Here is a 12,364-nt window from a genome sequence, read left to right on the forward strand (position 1 = left end):
ATTTTAGTAGAAATTAGCAGTAGAAAAATACAAATAAAAAGTCTTTCAAGCTTCCAAGTGCACAAATAAAAATGGAGGCAAACAATGCAGCGCAAAATATGAAATTTAATTGCTAATCCACATGATAAAGCAATTTTTTTTTAAAAGTAATTCCTTTTGTTGTTGTTTAAAATGGTGGACTGTCGTAATGGTCTTTACAGGTCACAGTGAATCAGAAGAAACCGTCTCCTGTATATATATGTAAGAATACGTAACTAAAGCATATTTATTTGTATTCCAATTTATTTTAGACAGGTTATTTCAGCTTCAAACTATTTTCTGCATGTACGAACATTTAAGGATTACAAACTAAAACCACCTCTGTATTAATTACAGTTCATTTACAGCCAGAATAATTAAAGTGAGCTTAAAGTTTGTGATCTAAAAATACATTTTAGAATGATGAATTTGTGTTGGCTAAATGTTTGCACGTTTTGTTCCCGTAGACATATTTCCATTTCCAGAAGCGAGAATTTTAGGTATGGTCTTGGGGCAAGTTTCAGTTGAATATTAGAATTGTATGTCAACTGAAAGTTGAATATCTTGTGTTTGTACTATGATGTATTCTGGGCACAAATCCACGTTTGAATAGGGATGTTACATGCACGATAAGGAACGACATACTTTGCTCACGTAGCATATGAAGTCTATTTTATTTCCTTGCTTTTTTGGTGTGGCACCATGGGTTTCGCCAGGATTTTTCTAGGGGGCAAAGCACATTTCCCCCCAAGAAATCCCTGTACTTTTCAGAATAGTCTCAATTTATCATTTTTTTTTTCGAGGGTAGGCAGGGGAACATTTGCCCACCCCAACTATTAAATTATCAGCAATATGACTTCGCACCTTTTTTCCTCTCCCCCCCCCCTCTTGCGCCCCCCCCCCTTCGCGACGCCCATGTGTGGCACCCTTTAAATGAAAATTTCAATTTCGAATTGATGATTTTTTAAGTATTGGAATAATGAATGATTATAATAATTAGACAACTCACAAGAAGTAGGCCAACGATAAGATACAAACAAAACAAACAAACATATTGCATAAGCGTCCAATTTTGATATAATAGGAAGCCCTTCGTAATTCCAATGGGATTAGTGCATATTAATCTTCGCTCGTAATATAAAATACTAATGGTGTTTTTTTTAATTCAAAAATACAGTTTTCTTCCTTAATATCAGCAAGGGGAAAGTTTCAGCAGAGCACGGACATACAAATTACGTAATATTCAACAAACACTAAAGCTCGCTTCAACTATTTTGTAGGGAGGACTTTTTATCAAATTTAAAATTGTCTAAAACAAGTCATGGCCCCCCTACTGCAGTGTGCGTTTCACGCGACACTGAAGTATATTCCTATAAAGGTACATAGGAACATTATTTTGCTTTTTGTGATAATTTTGTTTGATGCAAAAAAAATTGCTCCAAATCATAAGAAGGGTGCATAGCAACTAACTTGTTGCAGTTTCAGCTCAGTGTGGATATTGTCTACATTTTGAGAACACAGCGCAAACGTATCTAAAATGTTGGGGTTCTTGTAAGTGTATTCCGTTGCTGAAAAACAACCCGTGCCTCCGGGCAAATGCTCTTAAATTTCTGTCAATGATTGTTTTCTTCCGATTGATACAATTTCAGGCGGAACAATTTCACTTGATATTTGCTACCAGTCAAAACTTTGCTTTGAGCAAGGGTTTTATCGTTCAATCAGTAGGTACGTTTCCGCTAATTGCAAATTGTAGCTGCCTGTAAACAAACGCAAGTATTTCAACTTGGTCGCAAGCTATGGCAACTCATATTTCGGAGTGTCGTAGCCAAACAGTTTGAAATCCCACTTGTATCTTTTATGAAGGCGTTGTATGTCGGTAACGGACAGATCGGCAAAGTAAGAAGCCATTACCTTGGAGGTAGAACTGTTTGTAGGACTGCTGCCTTGAGCGTCTGGAAACGAGACTAGTTTGTCGATTTTGGCAAGCTGGAGGATGCTTCTCGAGTCTGCGTTAATTGTTTCTATTTTCCCGATGAACGTGTAGTTGATGTGACAGGGCCGGCATCTGTGAACCATGCTGGTCCAATGTCTATTGGACATGGAACGACGATCAGTGACGAACCTTACGAAGTCAGGGAATGTCAAGTCATATGTCAATTCTGTGGCCGACGACGATCCATTTCGGATATGAGTTTTGATACGCTTAATCCATCCACTCCACAGCCTGTGACCTTCATGTGACAACTTCGGATCCAGCTTGTTACGGAATGCAGACAGGATCCTCGTAAACGGGTTCCTCACGAAGACGAATTTGGTGTAAGTACGGAGTATAGTCTCCATCTCGTGTCGCCCATACGAACTCAACAACCGTAGACTCGAAGCGGCGTCTTTTTGCACAAATTGCTGATCGCCATCGTAGGCGTTGGCCAAGACGCCTTTCAAGGCGAGAAATATCCGTAACCAGCTTGTGCTAGCCACCTTGGGGATGTTGCAATACAGCAGACGGTGAGTATCATCAACGATATAATGCGTCAGCGCCTCTTTGGACAGGTCTTCGAATGATGCAACAGTTTGGGTGGAGTTAGACATTGTTTGGCATCCCACCTTAACTTGGCGTAGACGTTCTTGCTGGATCACCGCTTGCGCCGCCAGGAACTCATCTTTGCTCTGTTTATTCATCTGTAAGAAATATAAAAAGGTATCAGCTTTTACCCCCATCAGCTTGTCAGTGTAGCCTATAAGGTTTATTAGTAAGTTTTGAATGTAGAAACCCGAGCAATTCTAGTACATTCTAGTACAATGTAGAAGTACAAGTACAAAGAAACATAGATATAATAATACAGTGTCTGTACGCCACACTTACCATCACATGGATAAATTAAAAACTTCAATAATGCTTATATACGTTGTACACAACCATTTAGGTGACGTGCTAGTACAATTATCTTTCCAAATCTTGTTAAAAAGTGTAAATCAGAAAAGAATATCAAGACTATGTTGATCAAATTGCAAAAACAATGAAACAATAGAGCATCAACTCAGTAACTTTTTATCCAACATTTTGTTATACATGTATATTAAAGTTTAACACTAGAAATCGTTAAATTATCTTACAAAACTGCACAAATTATGAGGTGAGTTTCATATTCAGACGGTAAACTAAATAGTGGATTGTTCGTGATGCAGTTCTTTCCCTCAATTCGAAATGAAGGAAGAAGTTATTTATTTAAAATGCCCACAGAGGTGTAGGACAAAGTTGTGTGTGCCCCAAATATCTGGGAACCTGACGTATCTGGGGGCCTGAATTTGATGTCGATAATGCATCATGGGAAGAATAATTGATGTCAACCTGTTTGCAAAAGATATTTTTTTAGTATCATTACTTATTTTTTATCATTTTGTTTTAGGAACAAGGAAGATCCAAAGCTTCCTGAATCCTTTGTTTAGATTCCCACCCTGTTAAAAGGAATGTCTTTTATATACATTGCCAAAGCTATTTTGGTTTGTTTTATACTTCTGTTTGTCTAGTGCCATGTAAGATGGAAAGTGCGCCCTCTAGACGATGTTGTGCCGTCTTGTGTCCAACATCTATAGATAATAGCATAGAAAGAGAGAAGTGTGGAGAAATAATACGGATTGTTATACAAACCTGCAGTAATATAAACTCTCCTTAGACAGACATAATTTGTTTTACTGTCCAATGTGATTTTTGTTTCGCTTTAGGCCTATACACTGTTTCCCCCAAATGTATTTCAGGGAAAAAGTCCTGAATTGTTTCTAAGAAATTTGAATGGAAAACGTCTAACCATGTTACTTAATTATCATAAACAGTAATGCAAATGTCAGATAATGTAATATCCTCAATTCTTACTTCATAGTTTGCTAAAACTTTGGCTGTGTAAAAGCTCTGAACACTAAGAACTTGTGCCGCTTGGAACAAATCCCTCATTCTCACTTTCGGAACATATTCATAAGATGGCATTTGGCGTCGAGGACCTCCGAGTCGGTGTGATGTCAATTCAATATTGGATTTGGCCCTTCGCCAACGCATTTTATAAACACTATATTCGGTGTTGTCCTGGTGCATGCAAGAAACAAATCACAAACTACTCAGGTAAAATACGTCGATCAACCTTTTTCAGTTGCCTAAATTCAGTGGCAAGAACTAGGAGCTGTCAAAATGTACCATCGCTGAGGATAGAGTTAAAAAGCAAGTTATGTTGAACGTGCATAGCATAGAAAAAGGTACATCATAATGTTGATTCACTATGTTCAATGCAAAGCTTTTGTTTCTAATATATGACCATTCATAAGCTATTCCCATGCCAATTTGCATTCCAAACCACCTCATTTCATAACCTATTCAATACACTGTTCAGGCGACCGTACATTGAGTGTTGGCTGTTTGCATTAGGCGGCCATGTTTGAGGTGTTTGATAAGGTTAGTCGCATCTGATGTACGGCATTCGATCTTGGATAAGATTTGAAGGTTTGCATGGTGAAGATAGCCATAAGATGATGACTTACGTCAGCACTATGTGATCTCTTTTGTGAGTTTGTGAGGTTCCGGAAGAGAACGCACTCTTCTTACGAGGAAGAGTTTGCCCCGGTTCTTTATACCTCACAAACTCACAAACGAGATTTGTCACATAGTGCTCCGTAAATCTTTATCTCGTTGATCTTGGATAAGGATATAGGCCCTGTGTGACCTGTTATCTGTCTTTCATTTTCTGTGTCTGTTAGCATGTCGGCCTAGTTCTGGTTTGTCGGTCGGTTTCCTTCCTATTCATTACCCTATTTGCCTCCAAAACCATATCATTGTCAGTCTTGTCACATTATGATTCATGGTTAATTGATTCAAAAGGAATGGGATCAGACGACTGCATAATATACCTGTCTGCGCGCCTTTAATCTTGCGTTGGTTGGTGTACGTGAACAACAGTAGAAACACCGTCATGCATAGTCCTGTTACCACAAGTCCAAGTTGCTTGATGTGTCTGGATGTTAAATACATTGTTCCCCCGGGGATCCTGAATATGCATGGAGGTCAAAGGTTACTTTTACTGGTTGCGAGTTCTTTATAAACAGATGTTGAATCAATTGAAAGAGAAATGAAATACAATTCTTCCAAACACGCATTACGGTATAGATTTGCTGAATGTGCTCATGTCGTCAAACTAACAAGAAACAGCAGCCCATGCGAAAAGAGTTTATGCGGAGGTTATATTTGGTTTATGAATGAAAACAACGTCTGGAGGGCACGTCTACCGCCAGTTGTTAATAAACTTCACACTTGACAAGAAACTTGGAGAGTGAAATATATGGAGCAATGCCAAGACATCATTTTAACAACCAATCGGATATTTCCTTCCTTATTAAACGAAACAGAAGAAAGACGTACGTTGATTAGTTCAACATCCAGGCACCCACTTATAAATAGGTTATGATTTATATGAGACTTGAGAGGTATACTTTTATTTTCGCATAGCTGTTTGTCTTGTCAGCTCAGCCTGAGTTACGATCCGTGTTTGTTTTGTTTTCGATCAATGGAAAGGTTGACAGATTTATTTATCTTTCTCCAGCTCAACTTGTCTCTGCCCATATTTCTTGAAGCATTTTGGGGCTCAAAGAAAAACACACAGTCAACACGTACACGTACGAGGAAGGATATGCCGTCTTTCCGTCGAGTGTAAGAAATCCCCGAGTGCACAATAACAGGATTGGGACTTACAAAATAAAACACGTTTTATGTACCGAATGCCACACAGATTGTTCCATAGTCTGTATTATTGAATCCTACAAGGAAATAAAACACAAATACATTTTCCTGAGAGGAGATAGTGTATACATACTAAACGTACATTTAATTAACTGGCTGGCCGTAGTGAAATGGGCGTGTTTTCGCTTGAGAACAAAATTAGCACGACCGTCATTTATAATGGGAAAAAAATCATCAATCTTTCAATGCATATTTCATCAGCCAGTAGCTGAAGTGCGGTAAAAATCTTCTGCTTTTGATATTTAGTTTTTCGAAAAATGCAAGGTCTGCAGTAATCAAATTGACACTATGTAAATGATGTAGTATTTTGAACTTCTTTAGACATTATATAATTCAACCTTGTTGTTTAGAGCATACTCCCGCGTCTGAGAGAGGAAAAAGAAAATGCAAAACAAGACCTTGATTTTTGGAAGTTTTATGATCACTCTTTAATGGATTTTCAGCAATAGTATTAAGTAACGATTCTTTTTTTTCCAGAAAAGCGAAGTGTGACGATTTTTTCCTTGCACTACATTCTAACATAACACGCTGAAAGGAAACCATTGAAAGAAATATCAGTGTATAGAAATATCTAGCTTGAGTAACTCCATGTTAGCTGGAGTTACTCAAGCTAAGAAATATCAGTGTTGCAGATATAACTCCGATCCCAATTGTTATCCTAGTACAACCAGATTTAATCTTTCAAATATTTACCAAAATTATGTCGATACTGACCTTGCCCGAATGCCAAGTACTTGGAGCTGGTTACAGGCCTGGCAGACTGCAACGGTGTTCGTCTCTGGTACTCCCAGTTGAATGTGTGTCTTGTCCAGAATGCATGTCTGATGTTGCTCCCTCGTCCCTCTCCGGGGTATGCGCGCCGACGGACGGTACACTTGCCACCAAGTAATCTAACCTTCGGGTATACCGCTGATATACACGCGCAATACACTTGAATCAGATTCTTGTAGTTTCACAAGAATAAAAAAAACCAGCTAAATGTGTTGACCTTTGCACCGCTAGCAATGTGTCTGGCCTTGGCTCGGGCCATGACCTTCGTGAATTGGATTTTTGTTGACAGACATTAAAGGGGAGTTTCTGAAGTCTGAGTTAATTAAAGGCCTTTATTTTATTGCAGACAATTGGTTTCACTCAGTTAAGGCACTCGAATATCAACTGCCTGGAAACATGAAACAAGAGGCATTTTGACATTCAATATTTACATCCTTTGAACAAAAGATTTACATTCAAGGCATATACATTTTGTTTCGTTTGAAATAAAACGAGCATGACGAGTTTCACAGATCCAAATGCCAAAATGTAACAACTTTTCACCGCGTATTTGAAATCGTTCCTTTTATCAAGTTTAAGACAGGGAAGTGATGCTTGTAATCATCTGGTGGCGCAGTTAACTCAGAGTGCCACATATGGAACTGTTGTATAGCGCCCTCTTCAGTTTCACAAATCCGTGGAGGGAAGAGGATATGAGTAGAATATTAACATCGATTTAATATTAAAGGCTTCCTCACTTCTCTGGTCTCATAATAAAAACCAGGATATTGTTTGGGGGGAGGAGGTTCAGCCAGTGTTCAGACCAAGACAATCATGTCAGCAATCAGTAGTCAGAATCTCAGCAACAGCGAAGGATGTACTCTATCCGCCGAGAAATCAGCGAACCTTGGTCAGCATTTGGCCCTCTCAAATCACAGCCTGGGCTTTGATCTCAAACAGTTACAACCTGGAGGGTCCTTATCAACAAGATCGATTTGTCAAAAAAGATGACAGATGAATCTCTGATGCACCTTGACGTCGGAATATGCCGCCTTCTGAGGCAAAGTCACGGTTAAGAGGAACAGACAGAATTCCTCGCTATTTAATGTTTGCCTTGATCGCCGAGGCATGATGATGATGTGGTCGGTTCGCCGCGATAACACGGACGATTTCTCCCCTGACGCGCACCGAGACGTTTCCCGAGATGTTTTCTTTCGGTACGAGAATGCGACAGTCGGTGATGGACCCCATCAAAAACCGATTGAACGGAATTGAGCAGAGTAGGGAACGAGACAAAGATAAACATACTTCTGTTTCCATTGCGTTTGTAACTCAATGCCCCCTTGCTTCCCCGCTTGAAGTCAGTTCTCTCTAAATAGATGGACTTGCACGCTGTCTATTAGTTTGGAAGCTGATCCTGGCCTCTTTTTAATTCATCGGTTAAAAATTTACTTTTGTTTTTAAAGGGGTTCTTGTTCTAAAAGATGATGGAGATATTTAAGGCTAATGTTTTTTTTTTTAATAAACCATTGATTTGAAGAGAAGCATGTTTCCTTCTGTGCCTGTGATCTGACGTTCAGTGGAACAGTTTAAAATATAGTGGACGTGGTAGTTTTCCTGACGGCTTGATCTCCTTAAACCGTCAAATGTCAGCAAACAAGCGGCCAGTTGAAAGAACCAGCCAGCCAGCCAACCAACCAACCAGACAGCTAACTGGCCAATGTACCAGACAGCAGGCCTGCCACTCAGAAAGGGGGAGGAAGTCAGCTAGCCATCCAGCCATCCAGTCATCCAGTCAGCCACCCAGCTAGGCGGCCAACCAGCCAGCCAACCAGCCACCGAGCTGGGGAGCCAGCCAACCAATCGGGGAGCCAGCCGGCCAACCAGCGCGCCCGTCAGCCGGGGAGCCAGCCAGCCAGCCGAACAGCCATGGCCAGCCAATCTGCCAACTAGCCAACCGGCCAGCCAGCCAGCAACCCGGCCAGCCGGCCAAATAGCCAGCCATCCAACCCTGCGGATGCTATTAACATTTAAACCATGTAAACCGGGGAGTCAATCATCACATGCACAACTGACCTGACTCCCATTGAATATTCAGCCCCCAGGCATCCTTCGCGAGTAAGCTATCAGTATTACAAGCAGCTCAAACGGTTTGCGGAACAAAAGTGACAGACAGCTGATTTAAGCGTCATTAATAAATTATGTATTTCCTAAATAGGCCATATAACACCTGTTTGGGGGAAAGATAATTAGATAAAATTTGATAAGATAATTGATAGACAAAAATTCTTTGTAATATATTTTTTGGGGCATTAGACCTAATGCTCATAAAACCTGTGATGTCCTTAAAGGTCAGCTGACTTGGTTCTATTATTTGTTATCACAGATTCACTATCTTGACGAAATAATTGCTTGACATTGCTATATGCGATTGTTTTTTTTAGGCCGCTGTTCCAAATTTCCGAATAGAAAATCCGAAATTAATGATGCTAGAGTGTACACTTCCACCTGCGCTAGCCATGTAGGCGGATATTACGTAAACATGAATGTAATAAACGAGGCAGCGTACACGTTTGTCGCGCTTCACGAGGACGAACTAGCCCAGGGGGAATCGCATCCAATCTACACTGTGTACAAAAAGTCATAAATCAATGATTCATGCGACGGCAGTCGTGTATCAAAGTTGAGGCGGTTGGTATACTTTTATAGCACATCTTGGTGATTTGTGATGGGAGTGCTTGCATTATGTGCCAGCTAGAAAAAAAACACCGTCACCTTGTGGAGATGTTGGGAGGTAGCTCTCCAGGGATCTTAGAGTCGATTGGTTACGGCTAGAGTGACTTCAATGATGCATGACTTGTTAATGTCTAGAACAGGTATCCTACAACCTAGTACAGCATCAACAGTCACATCTGGCAGGCATTGCTACAAGCGGATTGGATGTAGCTGAGTGTAACAAGGCCATCTTATTACAGCCATTTCAGATTCTAGCCCCTTTCTGTAGTAGTGCTTGGAGCACACTGTTCTGCTTCGTGAGTGGGAACGAGTCGATGTAAATTAAGAGGCTTGCTTGCAAACGTCACGCGGTCACACCACGACCATATGGCTCGCCGATGATGTCCCAATACTTCACGGTATTACAACAACAAAATGCGGTGTAAATATTATAATAAAATCACTCGCCATACCACTGTCACCATATATGACATGTGATTGAGACACTGCGGGGTAGTCTTCCGAGGCAGAATCTGATTGGTTGAAGCAGTTGGATGACGCAGGGTGTAAAAATCATTGCTGCTTTGGCCAAGATTCTCCTATGAGCATTTCTTGGCACAGCAAAGGTACATAACGTACTCTTTAAGCGGATACCAATTATTGGGCATCGATTGGCGTCTGGGTGAGTACATTTTATTCCTGTCTTTCATTACAAAAGTTATGGACACTTACGCTTATTTGAGTTTCGATGTGTATGCTGAATATTACATCACTAATTGGCCCCGGACGTCCGTTTTAATGGCAAATATTCGCCCATCTGAAACTTTGTCAGCCGCTGAATAAGTTTAATTAATTTTCTCATCTCTTGGTTCTGGTAATCCTATTCGTTGAAAATGTACGCCAACTCTTCATTTTTTTGTGGCAGATTTGCCCGCAAAACAGTCAAAGTTAACTACCAGCTAACATGTACAATTCTATTTATTGACTGTATAGAGTCTACGGTGTAATAGGAATCTGCGGTCGCCAGCTGAAACGATCGGCCATACGTTTAGCTTAGAATCCTGATCAGTTCGCGAAAACCAGAGAAGTTAATCAGTATGGTTTTTAGAGTGTATATAACATTCCGTGTAAGTTAGCATATTGACTCTGAACCTCAGACGCAGTTTTACGTATCAAAGATATCAGGGAAGTACCATTATCAGGATTTCTAGGTACCTTAGGTTACCTTACTTTAATTTCAACTGTTGCGTTCCCTTTTTATATTTATTTTAGTGGCCAAATTATTTGAAATAAATAAAAGATTAATGAAATTCGACAACTTATGATATATATATTTTTTTTATCAAATCGAGCATGCGAATAAGCAGCGTGCCTCCATTTCGAACAATCTGCAACTGCATATCTAGCTTAACAAACATAATTATATGCGAATTTCATTTGGACAAGACGATGTAATTAACATTTTAATCTATGTCATGTTTCAATGACAACCGAGGATAAATCTGTTTTCATTCGCACAGGAATATTCTCATGTGTACGCTAGACACAGATGCGTCATGTAAATTTGTATCCGGCTATATGGATAATTAATGTACCGTTTCATATCACAAAGATGCGAGCCACATCCGTAATACAGCTGGATCGGATCGGATAACACACTATTTACTGTGCAAAGTTAACAGATGTCGTACTTCTCTCTTTGTTTTTTACCGTCTTGCTCCCCCGTTTTTCAATTTCTTTGTTTTTAAATTGTTTTTATTAAAGAAACTGCAAACGATACCCGTCCCTTTTTGGATTGCTGAATCATACAGATTTATTTTGTTGTTCTATTTTTTTTTCTATAAAAAAACCTTAATGTAACGCGTGATATGACAGCAAAATGCAAATAAATTCAGGTTAAGCCTTTAAGGTATTGAAGACTCTGAACATGTACTTTTTGAGTATTAAAAACGAACGTCATCTGATTTCAAATTTAACGTCAATGCAAGTATCGGAGGTTTAAGTCCTGCTCGGAGGGTGATTTTCTCAACCAAGCTAAATCCGTACGATCCTTCTATAGAAAGGATTTTAAAACGTATCACGGTATAAATCTTCTCTTTTTTTGCCAAATGATTCGGCCTACTTTAGAATGAGGCCAATACCTGAAGTTAGGTCTACTTCCTTTCCGAAATGTTACCCGAAGAAGTACAGTTTAATTTTAACCCCACATGTCAAAACAGATCTGAGTTCTAGAGTAACCCATAAGGATACCTTGAAAAACTTGAAAGGAGAAATGATAAGGGGGGGGGGGGGGGTTGAAGATTACGTCCGGCTTATAACCCGTTGACGACTTGATTCTCAAGGGAGATAAACTCCCACAGCACTGCTTGTCTTCTCTTGATGATGGTTCAAGGTGGCTCTCGCCTCGGCAAACTCCGATGTCTCGTAATCTGAGTCGTAATCTGGTTTCACGGTCGCTCATGATTATCGTCTTACGGAAAAGATCATGACGCCCCGGGCACGCAACAAACAAATATTCCGGGACGAATTCCCTTATAACTTCGGTTTGGGAATAAAAGGAAGAGTGGGAATATCAAATTGCTCCCCAGCTACATCACCGTGTAGGTCCTAGGGATGTGTGCCGACTCTCAAATTGGCTCCACGTCCGAAAAGGGGTGTCGTAATTGATCAGGTTTCGAAGTACACTGTCACGAGCTAGATTTTGTGAGAAACGAACACCATATACCAAACCATGCATGTTTCAATATTGCACGAAACTGACCCGTTTGTTTCAGTGGACCGGTTTTAATTGGCGTTTGCCCTGGTTCGTTTTTGGTTTGAAAAAAAAGTTACTTCAATAAATATCAAATAAAAAGTCAATTAAATTTACATGCTGGAAAAAAATTCCCCAATCATGATCACAGATCGAAGTGTCCTTATCACTTGGACATTTTCTTGAATTTTGGTTTGTCGGTTTTTTTTATTTCTTTTTTTCTGACACTATCATTTGATTTGTCTGTTAACTTATCGGATTTAAAAGAGAAATGTCCCAACAAGGAGGGAATATTAGTGTGAAAAAAGTCTTCATGAAAACACACAAACACGGACAAGACATCGAGAATC

At 39.8% G+C, this 12,364-nt stretch overlaps 1 protein-coding gene across 1 annotated transcript; it reads right to left on the reverse strand.

Annotated features, from left to right (window-relative positions):
• Positions 1-936: 936 nt before the first annotated feature.
• Positions 937-11,723, reverse strand: LOC119744981 (carbohydrate sulfotransferase 11-like). Its single transcript, XM_038221205.1, has 5 exons — positions 11,568-11,723; positions 6,512-6,687; positions 4,912-5,048; positions 3,533-3,606; positions 937-2,697 (listed from the first exon to the last, which is right to left on the reverse strand). The coding sequence occupies exons 1-5, from the start codon at positions 11,721-11,723 to the stop codon at positions 1,813-1,815; spliced, it is 1,428 nt and encodes a 475-aa protein (XP_038077133.1). The 3' UTR covers positions 937-1,812.
• Positions 11,724-12,364: the final 641 nt, after the last annotated feature.

The sequence above is a fragment of the Patiria miniata genome, unplaced genomic scaffold (assembly GCF_015706575.1).
Source record: "Patiria miniata isolate m_02_andy unplaced genomic scaffold, ASM1570657v1 HiC_scaffold_7, whole genome shotgun sequence".
NCBI classification, from domain to species: Eukaryota; Metazoa; Echinodermata; class Asteroidea; order Valvatida; family Asterinidae; genus Patiria; species Patiria miniata.

Coding starts and splice junctions, on each gene's coding strand:
- LOC119744981 (XM_038221205.1), bottom strand. CDS start 11,723: ATGAGCGACCGTGAAACCAGATTACGACTCAGATTACGAGACATCGGA. Junction 3,607..4,911: donor GATTAAAGGCGCGCAGACAG/GTATATTATGCA, acceptor TATTATCTATAG/ATGTTGGACACAAGACGGCA. Junction 2,698..3,532: donor ATGGCACTAGACAAACAGAA/GTATAAAACAAA, acceptor TATTTCTTACAG/ATGAATAAACAGAGCAAAGA.